Source organism: Oreochromis aureus, linkage group 10, assembly GCF_013358895.1.
Source record: "Oreochromis aureus strain Israel breed Guangdong linkage group 10, ZZ_aureus, whole genome shotgun sequence".
NCBI lineage: Eukaryota > Metazoa > Chordata > Actinopteri > Cichliformes > Cichlidae > Oreochromis > Oreochromis aureus.
Genome location: NC_052951.1, coordinates 12,236,685 through 12,256,037, shown reverse-complemented (window position 1 = coordinate 12,256,037; position 19,353 = coordinate 12,236,685). Strand labels below are relative to the sequence as shown.

General features: G+C 39.9%; 2 protein-coding genes across 3 annotated transcripts; one reads left to right on the top strand and one right to left on the bottom strand.

Annotated features, from left to right (window-relative positions):
* Positions 1-1,425: 1,425 nt before the first annotated feature.
* On the bottom strand, positions 1,426-11,536 carry slc6a7 (solute carrier family 6 member 7). The gene is made up of 14 exons (XM_031752552.2): positions 11,209-11,536; positions 9,433-9,658; positions 8,828-8,959; positions 7,993-8,203; positions 6,270-6,408; positions 6,025-6,159; positions 5,829-5,932; positions 5,601-5,725; positions 5,390-5,502; positions 5,159-5,296; positions 4,953-5,052; positions 4,581-4,699; positions 3,291-3,464; positions 1,426-3,191 (listed from the first exon to the last, which is right to left on the bottom strand). Exons 1-14 carry the CDS (start codon positions 11,275-11,277, stop codon positions 3,021-3,023), a joined length of 1,956 nt encoding a protein of 651 aa, XP_031608412.2. The 5' UTR covers positions 11,278-11,536; the 3' UTR covers positions 1,426-3,020.
* Positions 11,537-14,904: 3,368 nt separating this feature from the next.
* Positions 14,905-19,053, top strand: LOC120442267 (SLAIN motif-containing protein-like). 2 transcript variants are annotated; one of them, XM_039618389.1, is made up of 6 exons: positions 14,905-14,972; positions 15,223-15,591; positions 16,656-16,745; positions 16,834-17,079; positions 17,476-17,607; positions 17,725-19,053. In XM_039618389.1, exons 3-6 carry the CDS (start codon positions 16,724-16,726, stop codon positions 17,991-17,993), a joined length of 669 nt encoding a protein of 222 aa, XP_039474323.1. In that variant the 5' UTR covers positions 14,905-14,972; positions 15,223-15,591; positions 16,656-16,723; the 3' UTR covers positions 17,994-19,053. The 2 variants fall into 2 exon arrangements, 1 of the variants encoding a protein (XP_039474323.1); XR_005614608.1 differs by lacking the exon at positions 14,905-14,972 and having other exon boundaries at positions 14,986-15,591; positions 17,479-17,607.
* The last annotated feature ends 300 nt before the right edge of the window (positions 19,054-19,353 follow it).

Sequence of the window (19,353 nt, the reverse complement as noted above, 5' to 3'; positions counted from 1 at the left end):
GAGGACCCTCAATCACCTCTATTGTCTATTAGTAGCATCCTACTTTCATGTGGAAATACATTTCACCAGCCATGTTATGAGGTTCACTTTGCCACTAAAGGGTTGGATCCCCTTTTGCCTTTAGAACTGCCTTAAGTCTTTGTGATAGAGGTGGGCTGATCGATCCAAATATTGGTAGCATTGATACCACTGCTGGTATTGGTACTGGATTGATACTAGCGCAGTAGGATTGATACTTTCTTTGTTAAGTTCAGTATGTAACCCACTGACTTGTGTAAAAAATATATATATATAAGTTATTTTTTGGAAATGAAAAAATATGCGTCAAACATACACTGTGAAAAATGACTGAACCTTTTTGTGTGGACAGTCACATCTACTTTATTTATAGCCTGTCTTTATAGGTTAAAAGTATTGGTATTGCTATCTATTGCAATACTGGCCCTGTGTTTACTCGTTATTGGATTGATACCAGATTTTGCAGTACTGCACACTACTACTACTACTTTGTGACACAGATTCAGCAAGGTGCTGGAAACATTTCTCAGAGATTTTTAACCATATTTATATGACAACATCCCACAAATGCAGCATATTTTTCTGTTACAGAGCCACGATGCAAATCTTCCACCCACAACATCCCACATCAAAGGTGCCCTATTGGATTGAGAGCTGGTGACTGTGGAGGCCATTTGACTACAGTGAACGTGCAGTCATGTTCAAGAAACTAATTTGAAATTATCTTAGTTTTGTGATATGACACATCATCCTGTTGGAAGAACCTATCCTAAGGTAGTCATTAAGGGTTGGTCATGATCAGCAGCAATACACTGTGGTACAACTTGAATGCTGCTTAATTGGTACTAAGGGGCTCAAAGTGTGCCAAGAAAATTTCCCTTACACCATTACATCACCACTACATGCTGAACCATTAAAACAAGACAGGATGGATCCATCCTTTCGTTCTCTGTAAACCCTAGAGATGTTTGTGTCTAAAAATCCCAGTAGATCAGTAGTTTCTGGAGAACAGAGACCAGTCTGCCTGGCAACAACAACTACACTCAGTTCTCTTAAATCATCTTTACTTCCCATTCTGATGTGTGGTTTAAACTTATCAGATCATCTTGACCATGATTATATGCCTGAACACATCAAGCGGCTGCCACATACCGGTAACTAATAAGTAGTTGAACACCTGTACCTAACAAAGCAGCCAATGAATGTGTGTTGTTAAGAGGCAGACTACCACATCACTGGCCTCTGTGATCACACTAATGCTTCTCATTAGGTTAAGTTAAACTGTTATGGGCTATATATATACTCATCTCATAGCTTCAAGTAGTTTTTAATTGGACACTATAAGAAATATACAATAAGCAAAAGGAACCGTTTCTCATTTAATATAATAATAGTAATGGATTGCATTTATATAGCACTTTTCTAGACACTCAAAGTGCTTTACAATTTCAATATGAGAATATGTATTCAATATAGACACCATTGTACATGAGATCAACAAAGTGAACAGAAACGAAAAATGTTCTTAAATGTTTATGTAAAGGTTTATGAAACGATTCTGCAAGAAAAGAATTTTAAAAAAAAAAAACAAAACAAAACAACCTCTTTTGATGGTATTTATTTTGTAATTCTGAAATCCAGAAAGGGATTACAAATGCAAAATTTATGAACTGGGGAAATTGCACAATACATTTTTAAGCAATAGCTTGCAAAAAAAAAAAAAAAAAGCCAGATGTAGCAAATATGATACAAATTAAAACTAAAACCTGCAAATTTATATTTATTTATGTTTTCAACTTCAGAAATAAGCAGCTTAAATAAGCAATTGAACATTTAAAAGAATTTTCTTGGCAATTATTTCATGGTTCAGGCTTTAAATGCTTAATCTGAGAAGACTGATTCTGTGAGCCCTCTTAAACAGATGCACACTACAGGGTCTTCATGTAATTTCTACCCTGTATGTTCTGATGTTACTGTCATCAACTTTAGAACACACAGAAAGTTGTGGCAAATGGGGGCAAATTTAAAACCCCAACAATAAGCTTGTCCAGACTACATTTAACTCCAATGAAACAAAAAACACAACTAAAAATTAAAGTGACAGTAAACGACTGTCAAATTCAAGTTTCAGTGAAATTAAGAGAAAAAACAAGCATCAACTTTAACAATGCCATTTGATTTTTTTTTTCCCAAAAGATAACCAACTTTGATATATGTGAAATCTATCTACAGCACTATTTTAGTATTTAGTTGTTACTCGGTTGTATTTAGATGTGCAAAGACAAGTTTTCACTAGACATGATGCAAACACTACATTTTCTGCGGAACTATGGGAACTGGTTATTTGAAATGCAAATGGTCAGAGTCAGGAGTCTTCTTGCATTGAAATACAGACAGTACCATGAGAAATAGTTCATTTGGCAACATATTGTATAAATAATGTATTTATTCTACCAATCATTTTCGCAATCATTCATTTAAAAAATGGAATTTAAAATATTCTTGCTTCAGTGCAGCTGTGTTTCAACGCCATTTAGTCTGAAAGCATGATGATTTGTGGTCACTTCTCTGGTTCCATTAGTGGCATGAAGGGTAACAGTCACAAAGTTCTTTTCCTCCTTGTACAGTAGCTGCTGGCTACTGTCAGTAGACGTTCATTGCACTGTGCTACTATAATAATAAATAAGTTCAGCATATACATTGCAAAATCATCTTCATTGACATATTTTCATGAAATCCCACATATAAGATGATAATCCAAGCTTCCTCTAAAACCTCAGTAACCTTATATCCTAAGCAATGAAAAAGAATTTGAAAAATCTATTTATATGTACACAGTAGTATAAATATAGCAGGTAATCCATACTGCCCTGACACAGGACACAGTGTGAGTGACCATAGCCTCCAGAGCTGAACCTCAGCCAACAACAAAATAGTAAATTCCTCTGTCTGTTTAGAGCGAAGTCTGCTCATCATGGTGTATTCACAAATGCTCTGTTCCCTTATGCCTGGCTTCCCACGTCCCACGTCATCGCAGTAAAATCCATGTCGGTGAGCGTGACCGTGTACGGGGGATCCACTTGCTCAGGCTCTATGTGCTCCTCTGCTCTCACTGTGCTGTTCAGGTTATTTTGCCTCCAGGAATTTAGTGGTCGGATTGATTTCTGGAAACGCTGTCAAAACAAAGAGAGAGAGAATGCCAAAGATAATCACACACCCACTTGAGACTGCTACTGTGACAGTAGTGTACGTTAATGAGTGGTGATACTGACTTCTTTCAGTGTTCCAGTTTCTTTGCTGATGGCGACAATAGCCCAGATGAGGATCTGTAAACAGCAGGTGGCCCCCATGCACACACCTAAGGCTTTACCCCACAGTGGATACACATAGTCGCCGTAGCGGAGTGACGTTCTGTACATCTCAATGAAGATGTAGGTCAGGATGAACTATGGCAACAGGAAAAGCACGGAGTGAGCAGAGGATCATTTCATCTCAACACAAAAAGAAGCAGAGAGGGGGGCCGGCACAGAAAAACTGCAGATCGTATTCCGGTTTCTCCTCTTCAATTATTTACCTGCCCCAAAGATGTCAACACACTGGGCAACTCACGCTTTCAAATGAGTGACGTCATTTTAGTTCCTTTGTTAGTTTCTCAGTCAAACCCTTCAGTCATTTAATAGGATACCATGAACTCTCTTTTGCTCTTTTACTAAAGGTTCACTGGTACACTTGAATGTAGATGCTAATAGATTTACCCACTGGATACAAAGTTCTTGCTTAAGAAGAAGCAGCATAAATAACAAAGGGGGAAGTGTTTTTTACTTATTCATTCCATAATAGCTGTGCCAGATAAACAATAATGGAAACATAATAAGATAATTTAGATTTAAAAAAAAAAAAAAAAAAAAGGTAAAACATTTAAGATAAGGCATTTTTATAGCTTCTGGATTTGAAGTCAGCCACCTTAAAAAACATGTAATTAAAAAGAATATCAAAACTTGTCTATTAGGTCGTGCATAACAAGGGTTATTTTCTGTGGCTACAATTTACAGACTTTCTCTAAATGCCTCATGAAAGACACATTCACTTTATGCACAGAGATTCCCACTTAAAGACAGAGAGGAGTCACAAACCACACCTCATGGGCTCAAAAGCTAATGTACTCCAAGTGTTGGTCCCTAGACTGGGTAAATGGAAAGGTGGGGTCAGGAAGGGCATGTGCCATAAAATCTGTGCCAAATCAAACATATGGATCCTGCGGTGAACGGGAGACAGAAAGCTGTACTACAGCTGTGAAAGCTAACAGAAAACAACAACAACCTCAACACTGCATTTACTCAAACATCTCGCAATAGTCCTGCAAAGTCTGTCTAAAGTCTGCTAAATCTTTTGGGTAAAGGGATGCAAAGAAAAAGCAAAAAACAGCCAGGCACACTGAGACCTGCATGCAAAGATTCTTTGATTTATTAGAGAGACATTTTCACAAGCATTTGTTAGAGGTTACAAGTGCTGTTGTTGTCTACTAACAACCAATATCAATATCAGCTCAACTGTCAACTCACCAGTAGAAGAAACGGAGTGCCGAAAACCCAGCATGCTTTGAAGTAAATCAGCACTTTGCCACACCAGGGAGGGCAGTGGCGGATCATATCCAAAATGTCTTGACAAAACTGGTTGACGCCTTGAAGAAAAATTAAAAATGCATTCAAATATAAGGAAAGATCATTAAAAAAAAAAAAAAAAAAAATGCTCATCATTGGACCAAGAAACCAGAATGTAAAAAAAATATGTTCAATGTTCTATTCGAAAAATAAAATGGAGGAAAACAAACAAACAAACTTGCCATACAGCAAGTCGGTCACTGAAATTATCAAAAGAGGAGTGGCATGGTTAAAGGAGTTTATTGTGAATATGAGGAGTGTGAGATGAGATACCATAGAAGAAGGAGATGCCAATGCACATGAAGAGGGTGATGATGATGAGGCCGAAACTAGTGCTGAAGGAGTCAATGAGAGTGAACCAGTAAATTCCTCCCTATGTGGACAGACAGCATGGGAAATATGACTCTTTCTGATCATATGAAACATGCAGACACGTCAGACTCCTCATTAAAAACAAACAAACAAACAAAAAAACTCACATCAGTGATTAACAGGAGGCCCATCAGGTAGAAGGAAAAACACAAAGCACCCAAGAATAAGGACTTTTGCAGTGGGTTTCCACGGAGGTGAGGAAACTCATCCAGCACGGCAGTAGTGATGCCCTCCATGTTTCCAAACTGTCAAGAAGGTGTAAAACGTTAATAGGTAGTTTCCATATGTTAGACCTATATTTATGCTGCTATCTTTCTTTGTATAGAATGCAGCCTTACCAGGGTATCAACTCCTAGCATAAAGAGCATGAGGAAGAACATAATTGACCAGAACACCGAGCCTGGCAGCAGTGCAAGGGCTTCTGGGTAAGCAACAAAGGCTAACCCAGGACCTGAAGGTAAACAGAAAAAATTGCATTTCAGAAAGCGTGATACAAGTAATTACTTGTTGATATCTGTGTTATAGAAGCCAAATAGGTAAAGTAACTACCAGTATCTGCCACTTGTGCCACAGGAACGCCCTTCCTGTGCGCCATGTGACCCAGGATTGAGAATATAGCAAATCCAGCAAAGAAGCTGGTGCAACAGTTTCCTGTGGTGATAACTATAGTGTCCCTGAAAACAAACAAACAAACACAAAAATCAAACCATGATTACCAGAGCCATGAAAAAAAACGAGTAAACAAATGACAAACAATAGAACAGAGCCCAAACTCACCGGATGACATTGTTGTCAAACTTATTGTAAGAGGCCATTGAGAGCAGCCCCCCGACGCCAATACCTAATGAGTAGAAGATCTGTGAGGCTGCGTCATTCCACACCTGCAAGATGTCCCACACAAATATCTGCAGTTAATTTTAAAGCAGGATCAATACACTGTGTTCACTAACTACCACTGTCCCATCAAATGTACCTGTGCGTTAGCCAAGCGGCTCCAGTCTGGTGTGAGATAGAAGGTGACGCCGTCGAGAGAGCCCTCCAGTGTGGCCCCTCTGATGATCAAAACAATGAGCACAAAGTATGGGAAGGTCGCCGTCACATAAACCACCTGAAAGCAAAGACAGTAAAGACACACTTGAAGCCAGCAAGATATAAGAGCAGAGGCCGCGCATGAGTTTGTGTATCGGTGCTGGCAATAAGAACGTTGTGTTGCATCACCTTGCCAGAACTGCGGATGCCCTTGAGCATGCACAGGAAGATGATGATCCACGCTGCCAGCAGACACAGGGCCAGGGGCCACCGCACAGGGCCTGGATTGTGAAGGCCCTCACTGTATACTACACCCAGGACTTGATTACTACAAGATAAAATAGAACAAATATGACTACACATATCACGCATCTGTTTTTTCCCACTTATCCAATTCAGAGTTGTGGGGGTGGAGCCTATCCCAGCTATCAGAAAGAGCCAGGATACACCCTGGAGTGACTGTTAGTCTGTCACAGGACTAACAGAGAGAGACAGACGTTTGCACTTATGGGTAATTTAGAATCACTAATTAGGCTAACTGCAGGAGGAAGGTGAGGGGAACATGCAGACTCTACACAGAAAAGCTCCAGGCTGGACTTAAACATTTTTGCTGTGAGGCAACTATGCAAACAAGCACCTATTACACATTAACTACATAAACAAGGCACAGCTGTTGGTCTGGATTTCTATGATGACATTGTCCTGGATGCTAAAACATTCCATATGTCCTATAAGGAAGTAAGAGAAGTGAAATAGACTCTTTTTTTCCTACTACAAGGCCTGTAATATTCAGATTCCTTTTATTTTTTCAATTCACTTAAATAAAATTGAATTACTTGAATTTGACTAAAGGCGTAATACGATGGCACAGTGGTTAGCACGGTTGCTTCACAGCAAGACGGACCTGGGACTGAATTCACCATCTGGCCAGGGCCTTTCTGTGTGGAGTTGCATGGTCTCTCCATGTTGGCGTGAGCTCTCTCAAGCTACTCCAGCTTTCTGCCACAGTCTAAAGACATGCAGTTAGTGCGGTTAGGTTAATTGGGGATTAAATTGCCCACAGGTGAATATGAATGGTTGTCTGTCCGTCTGTGTTGACCCTGTGACAGACTGGCAACCTGTCCAGGCTGCACCTCATCTCTCACTCTTTGACAGCTCAGATAAGCTCTGGCCCCCTGCATGCAGAAAAGTGTAATACAATACTGACTGCATTACCAGCTATAAGGCTATACACCTTAAAATGAAAGAAAGCTTTTGTGATATTATACATTTTGACTAAAAGGATAAAACATGAACACAGTGCTTTTTGTAATGATGATGTACAAAGCCTCTGGGATTCGCTCACTGTGTCCCACAGACTGCTGTGGTTATCTGTGCAGAGAGCTGCTCTGTACTGAAACTCTTATGTATTATGTATTAACACTGTGTTGCTGTGAAGTACTTGGTCCTACAGCTAAAAACAGTTTACTGGGATCAAGTGCCGAGTCATTGTGAGCAAGTACTTCAGCAAGGTTTATAATTACCTAAATAATTGTATGAGAAATTTAAAATGGGTAGACTTGCATGAGAACAGTTCTTGTCACTTTGTTTTGATGCAATTTGATTAGTTAAAGCTCCTGCTGCCATTTCAGATTTGCTCAAAGCCTCTTATATGTTTTTTTCTCACACTATTGTTAAGACACGATTACCTAATCCCCATCAAATGTGTCACCTAGGTGTGGCTTAGAGACATACCAGTGCCTTTGCATTACTGTCATATTGATGCAGCCATGGTATAAAAGTTTTAAAAAAAGACTTTGCAAAGTAAACCCTTGCTCTGCATTACTTTTTTCTTTTAGTAAAACATGTCATAATGTACAACTTTAAAAACAACACTGATTTATTCATTTATGTAAAAGGACCATCCACTTACTTCCAGAAAATTTCTGTCGGGGTGAGGACTTTACCAGTGGCGTTATTGGCAGTGTTGTTACCGCTACAGATAGCTGCATTGGCGAGGGCCTCACAGGACCAGGGCAGGGGGCTCTGGAATGAGCTGCCCAGGTAGTAAAATGTCCACGCTATGATAACGTTATAGTAGAGACACACCAGTGTGGACACACACAGCATCCCAATCCCAATCCCTGTGTAGAAAACACAAAAGCAAATGTTCTACTGTATAAGGAACACTGTATGTAAGACATTTGTTTCAGAAAGTAGTGCTTAAACTGGCAAAAAGAAATAATACTGACATTTAACAATCACTGCAGAGTTTATCACCCTTGATCGCAATATTGCTGACAGCCAGTGTTATTCTTGCTAGCATAAAAACGTTTACTTCCTTTTTCCTTTTATGAGGAACTCCATCCCACCTTTCTCTTAAATAAGCCTGCTGGTATGACCACTCCCTAGCACAAGTTGTACGTAAGACATTTCCTACAGGGTTCAAATTAGTTCCTGAGAAGCCAGGAATTTTAAGGTAAGCCATAAGTAGTGAGGCAGCAAATTGTTTTGAGTCACCCAGCAGCTATTTGCATGAACTATAATGTCTGGTCTGACTGGTGACGCTGGCATTTTGACGTCAAACAGAGTCTGCCCACACAAATCCTTCAAATTCAAACAGAAATGCTGCGTGACTGTGGTCAAATATTTTGTTCTAACTAACTGGAATAAAGTACCCCCCATATGAAATCACCATGCAGACACCATGCTAAAGTTTCCAAAGTCTTTCCACCGATTTGCTTGTGCTTTCTGTAGGAGGTCATTACCTTTGAGCAGAGGGCAGCATTTCCACACAGTGATCGGGCCAGCTGCTCCATACTGGCCTAAACTCAGCTCCATGAGGAAGAGCGGAACGCCCGTAACAAAGAGCATGATGAAATAGGGGATGAGAAAGACACCTGTGAAGATTAGAAACAGGCCGCTTTAATGAAGGCGGGGAGACGAATGAATAAAAACGACTCGGTTTGTGGATGCAGGCAGCCTGTAGTGGCAGGCTAACTTATAAAAATGTAATATAGACATATTCTATCTGACTTTACTGTCAGACAAGCTGCAACATGTATGCTTTTCAAAAAGAGATGTGTATTACTTAAGGCTGGGATCAAAAAGTAAAACCCATTTCTGGCGTGTAATCGAGGAAAAACACTGTCCCTACTTAGAGGATTAGTGAATGCTTTGTGATGTAGTTCCCACTCTCAGTCTTTCCAGAAGCTGTCATAGCGTGCTCTGGAAAGAGTGTGCCAAATAAATCAGCACGATGAGAAGCACACACACCCAAGGGCAAGGCAAAGAGTGCCTCATGCACAAATGAGTGTTACAAACAGTTATTAACAGATACACACACCACATGCATTTGACTATGACCACTCACCTCCCCCATTGCGGTAACAAAGGTAGGGGAACCTCCACACGTTCCCTAGTCCCACACAGTATCCAATGCAGGAGAGCAGGAACTCATACTTTCCACCCCACTGCTCCCTCTGGACAATCGGTGCTGGAGTAGGCAGTTGGCATTCAGACTGTGGCTGTGGTGTAGGTGTACTTGGCGGGTTGAACCCATTTTGTGTGACTGTATGTCCATTCATATGTACTTTATTCTAAAAAAAACAAAAACAAAACAAACACAAAAAAAAAAAAACAACAACTAAACATCAAATTACATTGTTAGGATGTTGAAATGAGAGGGGAAATACATGGTAACTCTGATGTAAATACATATCAGGAACTGACTGCGACTGTTCTGTTTGCTTTTGTCTCACAAGGTTTATTTGCAGTTTGTGGATTACACAGTTGAGTATAAAAACCAAGAACAGGCACACATACTTAGCGTGTGGTTTAACTTTTCTATCTCCTTAAAACTGGCCACTAATCTATTGCTTCCTCTTCCTCTTCCTTCCTGCGCAACATCTACCTCTAAACAAAGGAGGAACTGCTTTGTGATGTCCGCGCACACAGGGAGGAAGTCTGATGAAGATAACAACAGGGCTTCTGCTTTAAGCATTGTTACTGCATTGTTAGATAGTTCACGTTTCCTCCCCATTTTTAAACACATTGAACGCCAATGTATTATTGCATAAAAACAAACAAACAAACTACATGAACATGAGGATGATTTGCTTCTGTAAAGGAAGTTGCTGAGTTGAGTTCTCACGCTGTTATCTGGATATTACCATTGTCATTTATCATCATTATGTGGACGTATCTATAGCTACTGAGGATGTACAAGGCCTGTTAAAGGTTTAGCTAGTATTATGGTATGTTTTTTGTTCTTTTTACATAAGGGGAGTATGCCTTAATAAGTGTTAAACTTCCATCTACTCTTTTTTGTACTTAAAAACATTTATTGACACCATCAAGCAGTTTTATGTATTTTTTTTTTAATTTTGTACTTGTTTTTTGTTTTGTTTTTTTGAATTAAACTACATTTCAGCTTTTGAGCCAATAATGGCTTTTACACACTTCATCAAACAGATATGACGTGGAAAATCTGACGCACATTGTAAAATCTATTGGTCAAAAAACAAAACAAAACTTCTTTAAGGCTACAGTTACGCTTTTGATTACTATTCTTCCACGATTAACTAATCATTAAAATCTAGATATAAGTTGTCTCATTGAGATTTAAAGAGTGGGGGCTTAGAATAACAAGGAGCAGCAGTCATTTTCAATTATAACCTGAAATACCCTCACAGTCACAGTGAAGAAGTTGCATCTTCCTAGACACTTAATATACCACAGCCACACCTCAGAGGAAAACGAATCGTTTTATTTCCCGTTTCTACACATTTGCTGCACTATTAAACCAGTCTTTCTAGCTGAGTACTCATTGTGCATGTGTGATGTACACAGCGGGGAAAAGTTAAGGTAAACACAACTGCTGAACAACTGAACCGAGGCAAGGGCTTTATCTGCTGCAGACGAAGAGGAAAAACGTGAGAGCAATGCAGGCGGACAGGTTGGACCGCCTCATCTGAACACGGCATCTTTAACAATAACCGGCAGACAACTGAAAGCGCCCGTAGGTGACATTGAACTGCTCGTAACGGGCTTTTGGGGTCACATCAGGAGGCTGGCGTGTGTCTTACACCTGCACAGAGTCGTGTATGATGCGGTGAAAGCCAGAATAACAAAGTTGCATTGCTCCTACCTGCTCTGCGGTTGCGCCGCTGGCTCCAGCCAGGTTCCCGGAGGCGGCTTTGCCGGTTGTGTCCTGCATTTTCCCCCACTCTCCCTGCCGACAGAGGTGGCCCTTCGCTGTCCGGTTTGTCACTCGTCACTCCGCATTTCACAGGGGAAAGCGGTCGTTTTAGGACTCCATGATGTGGTGGCTGAAGTTGAAAAAGAAGCGCTGTAGCTCAGACACAACAACAGAGTGACGAGCAGGAAACAAACCGGTGGGCGGTGAGGTGACGAGGAGTCAGGAGGCTGGGCGCAGGTGCAGCTTTATCCAGGAGGAAGACACCTCCTACTCCTCCTTCTCCCGTACCTTTGGGCGGGAACTGGAAGAGTATCGATAGCTATGCTATTGTTTCGGTGCTTTGTTTTACATGTCCTTTACATTAATTTGAGTTTTCTGCAGTGTACGCCCTGAGCCTGCATGTCTGACAGATACCATCAAAGGCTGACCTCACCTCTCTGTGCACCTGCAGCCCACCAACAGAGAAAAACCCTACTTTGAAGTCACGAATCAACATAAGGCTCTCCTAAATAGTATTAGCTGCACACAAACATGATTCTGGTGCTTAAATACATCGGTTAAAACATTTATTTTTCTTTAGCGTGGCACAAAAAAAGTTTATTTTGTCCAATTTTTAGAAATATCTCTTTCTTGCTAAGAGTAACAGCATACAAAAGCCTCCCACTACACACAGTTAAGTGAGAGATGCTAACACAAGGTTACTTTACATCTGCTAAGTTTTTATTTATCTGTATGTAATTTTCTGCAATAAGAGTTTTTTTTTTTTAACAAGCTACCAGGTTCTTTTGCTCAGTTAATCCAACAACCAGGGCACATATTAATACCCCTAACTCTTATTTAAATTACTGATTAGAAACCATATGTGTGTTTTGTTTATAATCTAATAGATTTTCAGAGTTGTCATGTCTGTGTGATAATGAGCTGCCATCAGGAGTAAGGCTATTTTTATTACCAGCACAGACTAATGAACCCAAAGAACCAGACCAACACCAGGAGTTGGTTTCAAGAGGTTGATATGATACTTAGTGTGGGGTATGGGGGGTCTATGTGACTATGGTTTAGGACACTTATCAACAAAAATGCTTTGTAAAATTGCAGTGATGGAAATACTCTTAGCTCTACTGCACAAGTTAGCAAAAAATGAATGAAAATGGGCTCCTATCAAAAAAATGATATGGTCTATATATAACAGTATAACAGTAGTCTCCCTATCCACACTGCCCAACTAAAGCCCTGAAAAAGATGAAACATCAAAGATCATCCATTCCAATAACATAAAAAGCAGGCTTTCTCTATATACAGTATAATTATGTATATAACTGCTGTAATTTGATGAATCATTGTTTCTTGCAGATTTTCAGTATTTCATAGTCATATATAAACCGTTTTAGAAACTACAAGGACAATAGATTTAGCCTGATAATTACTGTGCTTCTCAGATATGAACATTTTCACCCTCAAAAACACAGCTGTACGTCTCTTTTTGGACTGTTCAATGGGGTGGTTCACTGAAATTAGTGAAAAAAAGACAATGTCACTACATGTATGGTGTATGTATATACCCTATGTCCTCCTTAAAGGATGTGCCAAACTGAATGAAACTTTGCAGACACAACAACTTATAATGTTCATTTCATCATGTTATGTTCTTCATTTGCATCTGTTTTACATCTCACGTTCAAAGTACATCGTCAACGTGTAACTTAATAGTCTCCAAAATGCTGACTTAATACTGCCTGAAGAACATAAGAAAGCAACACAGGCCTGGTAGTATGTTTAAAATTCTTTGGTTCTTTTCCACTCACACCCATTTTACTTTGTTGTACAGATATACACCTAAATTATTTAGCTACTTAAAAATTAAAGTAGTATAAATACAAAATCCAGTGTATTTAATTAAAATTATCATCAAGGTAAATAATGACATCTGGACTATTTCTTTAGATACAACTGTGATAAACTGCAATTTAAAGTAGGGTCAAGGCGACTTAATCCAGTTAGCCTTGACCCTGCTTAATCCCACATCTTGTCTTTGGTTGGATTTTGATTGGATCTTGCCTCTAACCCAACCAGAGCACAAAAAAGTTCACATTAAATGTAGCAGATTTGCCGAAGTGAACCTGCCAGTCCTTGCCAGCTATCAGTGACATCATAGGTTGGCAGGAGTAAACTTCTTTACTGGCTTGCTGCCCAAACCGAGTGTAAAACTGTAAAAGTCGAATCAACAAGTTGCAATCACAGGGGCGTAACATGCTGGAACTATTTCTCAACAAACAAGCTTATGTGCCCCACCTGTACTGTTCACATAGCCTACTCATGTCACACCTAATCACACCGAACAATGATAAGAGAATTTGACCCCCCACCCACCCACCCTTTTGTATGTGATTTACTGTCTACTGAAGATACTAAAAAAAATACATTTGGATGGCCTCAATATGATTTTCCACTTTAATCAGGTTTATAAATATTTGTGTATTGCAGTTTTCTTTTCTTTTCTTATTTAAATACTAGCATCGTTAGTTAAATTTATTATAGGGCAGATGTTGTGGAGCTACTAAATTTGCATTATTGCTCCTTCACAGAAAAAAAGTTAGACTTTGGTTTATGTTCCTTAGCTTCCTGCAAACATACTGCATGAAAAAATGTGCACATGTAAGTGAGAGTTATTGATCTTCACATGGTTTCATATGGTTGTAAGGGAAGCCAAAAACCTTACTATTAATCTGTCTGCACAAAAGAGAGCATCTGACCACCCTTTTCAGCACAACTTCCTCTACTGTGACTCAGATACATTTGATCAGCTGTTAACTGCAAACATTCAGCAGTGGCAACAGCGCAGTATATGATCTACAGCTGTAACGACCACACAGAGGGGACATCTTTCAGGTACCAGTTAATACCCTGTCATGGCCTGTGAAATAATATTGCGCTCATCTGAGAAATCACAGAAATAGTTACAGCATCTTTTTACCCGCACATGTAAGTCTTGATGGTGTGATCCTGAGTGCCAACTCGTGGATTCTAATCCACATAAGCTCGTGATGCTTTCCTAAATCCATCCAATCTGTTGCGTGTCTATACTTAACAGCTCCACTCAATAAATCTGGGTCAGCAGAAGGTAAAGTCAAGCTACAGTTGCTGTATGTGGAGAGCAAATTAACTGCTATTTTTTTTTAAAAAAGAGTTGTGTTTAAACCAACATTTAACCTGGTGTTGTGAGAGCCCGGCTTGGAAGCTACCCTCATTATGAAGGAGTAAGATTTAAGTGGACGAGAGCTCAAAGACGCGAGGAGATTTGAAGATTTCACCCAGAAAATGGAACTCCAGGACCAAACGATGAGCGATTGGAGCCAATACTATTTACCACCTGCTAGTCTGAACCACCACTTTCTCTTTAGTGATTTGAAAAGCAGCTGTATGTGGCCACAGGGTAAATCAGATGCATACTGCAACATCTGGGCCAATACTGAACCAACAAGAGTGAAGAGCTGTAGCAGTGGGTCTTTTGCTATGGATGCTAGAATAAGACTGGACAGTTTGAAATCTGGGTGCAATCCACCCTTGCCTTACTGTGCCACCAGCAGGATGTTGCACAATTATAGCTGTGAAAAACACTCTTGGGACAGTGAAGAGTTGCAGGAAGAAGAGACTGCTTTGGACCTGGTGGAAATCCTTGACATAGCGGATGAAGAGCAGGATGAGGAGAGCTGGTGGGTGTCATCAGGTGTGATATTCTCTGACAGTGCAGCTTGTGATGTAGAAGTATTTCATTTTATCTAGCCTGTTTCTAGTCTGAGTTATGACAGAGACATGAACCTGAATTTGCGCACTTCTAAAGAGACGTTAAAGACTTTGAGGTGGCTCTTTTTCAGGACAGTTCAATCTGAGCACTCTTCAGTATTAAAAGCTCTTCTGAACAGATCTCCTCTTTACATAGTCGTAACGTCTTTTTCCTCACAGGCTGTACGAGTCTCCAAGGAAGCATTCGTTTGTAGAGAAAAAGGAATCTGCTTTTAAATGGTGTCGACATGTCCTTGATAATCCCAGCCCTGAGATGGAAGCTGCATGCCGTGTACTGATAAAAATGCTGGATCAAGGCAAGCGAGCGCCACATACTCACCCACTCATTATCTTACAAATATCCTTGATATAAAAGAGGATTCCTTTAATGGCATTCAGCTTTTTCTCTCCCACTTTTTGTATTGTCAGGATCAAGACATGAGCTCCACAAACGTCCTGCAGTTCCCTATCATGCTGCCAGTGTCCCTGTGGGCTCCTCTGTGAATAAAACCTCTGCCAGCGCAGCAGCCAATACACCTGCCAGTTCAGGTAATATCTTTTTTAAAAAGTCATATTCTGAACTTCAACCATGAAACCTGAGTCATTATCTTACATTCTTTTCTACACACACAGATGACCTTTACACTCCAGCGCAGCTACACACGATGTAGTTTTTTTATAAGCTTTGGATAAAGTTAGCTTTAATTTATGTCAGTTGTGTTAGTTCGTTAACTAACTATCTGTTTCATGTGCAGCCTAGTGTTGTGTTAGTGTCAGGTCATGCACAAAAAAGCGCAAACACAACCTAGTAACCCATCAACTAGTCTGCTGACTTACCTTCTTGGGACAACTGTGGATTTTTTTTTCTGTCCTGGTCATCAGTGAAGGTAGATTTTAAAACAAAAATAAAGCCATTAAACAAAAGAGCTTGTCATCAAATGATAAATGTGCAGTTAGTTGCAGATTGTTCAAAAGATTGCATTTTGTTGAAATGTGATCCCTCGTTTGGTCTCCACGGGGACTGTTGACTTGCCTGTAGCCTTACCTACTCAACTGTGATTGGTCAGTAGGGCTCGGACTACGAATGGACTACAAACAGAAAGTGGGAAGCTTCCAGTTGAAAAAATATTGTCCCCTTCCCTGCTGCGGATTCTGGATATTCACATGCAGATGTGTGTTTATGTGTAATCTGGCGGATTAAGACACAAAGACATAAATCAAATAGACAGCCTGCATATATAATTTGTGGTTTGTTTGTATTGTATATTGGGTCTATGCTTTGGTATTGCTCTGTAAAACTTTATGGTCATTTTCTATCTATTCCTCATCTCATTTTGGTTGTTTGGGTATCTTTTGGGGGTGTGGTTATTATAATTGAGATAAGACACAACTTCCTCAAGTGTGACTCGGGTATTTTTGTCGAGCTGCAAACATTCAGCAGTATATGCAATATATGACGTACAGTAATTACAGCCACATTGTTACTTCCTGATTTTCTGAGGATTTTGTGCACACAGAAAAGTAGAAACAACAACAACAACAAAAAAGGTATTCCTCCTAAATACAGAGAGACTGAACTGCATGTCTTGAGTTTCTGAATTTATTAATCACAGGTCACAGTGAGCCAAGCATCTCCCTCGATGTTGTAACAAAGAGCTACAGGCTACAAGATGTCCACATTATGGCTCAACTGCAGGAAGCCAGTGAGTATAGAAAAAAAAATATTTGTAGTGATATAGCATGCTACTTAAAGGTTTGATTGAGAGTCGATAACTTGTCCATATTTTTCAGGTTTGAGGCAGGACTTTGTCTCCATGCCTTCCACTGCTTCACAGAGGAGAAACCCTGAGCCTCCAGTGAAGCTTCCACCCTCTTTTAACACCACAGATGAAAACACTGCTTACTCAACTCTAGGAAATAAATCCGAAACTTCGTCTTCCATATCAGCAGTTAAGGAGTGCTGCCAGAGTCCCAGACCATCCATACTTCATCAACAAGTCACCCAATTCAAGCTGCTTAAACGCGCCCAGAACCAAGGTACACAAAGTCAGCCATGTTTATACTGTCAGTGTAAGTGATTGCTTTTCTTGTGCTATGAAAGGATTACAGTGAGATTTACTCACTGTAGACGACTGATAGGATCTTCTTTCTTTGTATTTCTTTGTGACATGGTCTCAACAGTTTTTGAAGCTGAGAGCTTTCTGTTCATCAGACAGCTTTTCATAGGTTGACAGTGAGGTACAAATAAGATATAAAATAAATAACAAGGAGTAAAAGACAAGGCAGCACTCCTATTTTTGTTTTTCTCTTATGGTACATGTCGTGCATTTTCCATATTTCATTTGAGAAACTTTTTTTGTAAAATAGCTCCAAAACATCAGCAGATGCCAGAGGTTATACTACCTCAGTGTGAGCTCAGTGTGTTTTTTGCAGCAGCAGGATCACCAGGCAGGACGAGGTCGCCCCTGCGTACCAGCCTCCGCTCCCTCCAGGCTGTTAGGAACAGCCGAAGTTTAGACATCGATGACTGCCAACCTGCTGACCAAACAGCTTACCTTCCATCAGGTTTAGATCAGTTATTTGTTTTTGTTTCTTAACCAGAAAACGTGCAAAATATGAAACTCTGCATCTTTATGACTACATGTGAGCCATTTTCTTATTTTTTAATTCATTCATTCCCAGATCTGTCATCTGCCAGGGGAGAGGGCTTAAGTTGCTGGTTGCCATCATTTTCCCCAGCTTCACTGAACTCTGGCAGCTTGTTGCAGTCGATGAAAAGCTCATCAGTCCGGACAGCGGCCGTGAAGAAGATGAACAGGTCTCACTCTCTCAGCCCCTGCCGGATCCCTCAGTCTGCTAAAGGATGCTTGTCTGTCCACAGACGCGTTTTTACCTCACCTGAGAGGTTAACCACTGTAGCTTGGGGCAGAAATTTGCCTGTTCAGAGATAAAAGATTTACCCGATGCAATGTAATTATTTACTTCTGTGGTTGATAAGCCTCTGCAATCTCATGAATACATTTAGATTGTGAAGGAATTTGAGCCTATATTAGAATCCTTTGTGGTATGCTGCTCAGGGCAAAAATATGCTGTTTCAGTTACATGTGCAAGGATCTGGTTCATCTTTCTCAGTAAGAGATTCTTGGTAAGAAGCAGGCCGTCACAACCACAGTGCTCTAAATCATGTGGATTATTGTAGAAATTAAGTGTTAAAGTCACAGGAATGTAGAAAAGTAAGGCGCACTGAATGCTGATAAATTCACCCATATGAGACATCTTAGAAATACTGAAAGTAGAGCCAGTAGGATGTATTATCAGTGGCTTTGCAAGCATGCTACAGCTCATGTGCACAAACTACCTTCCATACGTAGATTACAAATATGAATATGGACATCAGTGTGGTCGATGAGCTGAATGAGCAGCTCTCTGCAGAGCTGTTGCAACAGGAAGTGTGCTGTTTGTCATCGTCAAGTACGAAACACTAAATGTATCCTTTACGTAGTAGTTGGAGTTGTTAAACAGTCTGATATCACAACAAAGCGAAAGACACTGCATTTCCAGGAAACAGAGATGTGGGTTGGTGCAGCTTCTTCCTAGAAGCTTTTCATTGTTGTTCTCTACTTCAGAGGCCACCTTTGTTTGCTAATGTTTTTGTATCGCTGAGCATGATTTATTTTAACCCAATCAACATATTTCTCCTAGATTTTTCAGAGTAACCTGAATCCTTACCCAAACACCAGCCTGTGCACTTTGCATGTACTTATCTTTGAGTTATTACTTATTTGTAGGGGAAGGTGTATTTCTCCATTTTATGTTCCTACATGTCACCTCAGGCCCAGTGGTCTTTACATTGACCTTTTTTTTTTTTTTATTAATAATGTCTCATTTTCAATTAAAATAGGAGACAAAAGCCACTGTGCAGCTGCTCATCATGGTAATATAGTAAATGACAGTGGGTTATAGTGACTGAGATAATGCACAGTGAAACCTGACATTCAGTGTGTGCAGGAGTACCCTCTGCTGTTCACTGTGTTTGACCTTGTTCATGAATTCATTTAACAGCAGCTCCAGTGTGTCAATAAATTGCAGGCACTAAAAGAACACTGCATAGTTGAGAAAAATGAAATGCACACATTAGTGTAATTATTTGATCAGCTTGCACTTGTTTTATTTATAACTGTTTTTTGTTGGTGTGTCAAAATATCTATAAAAATTTTCCAACTGTAACCACAGTCATTAAAGTCCTGTCATATTCCACCTCAACGATTGCTTTCCATCACTTTTATGTTTGATGATAAATGACTAGAGGGA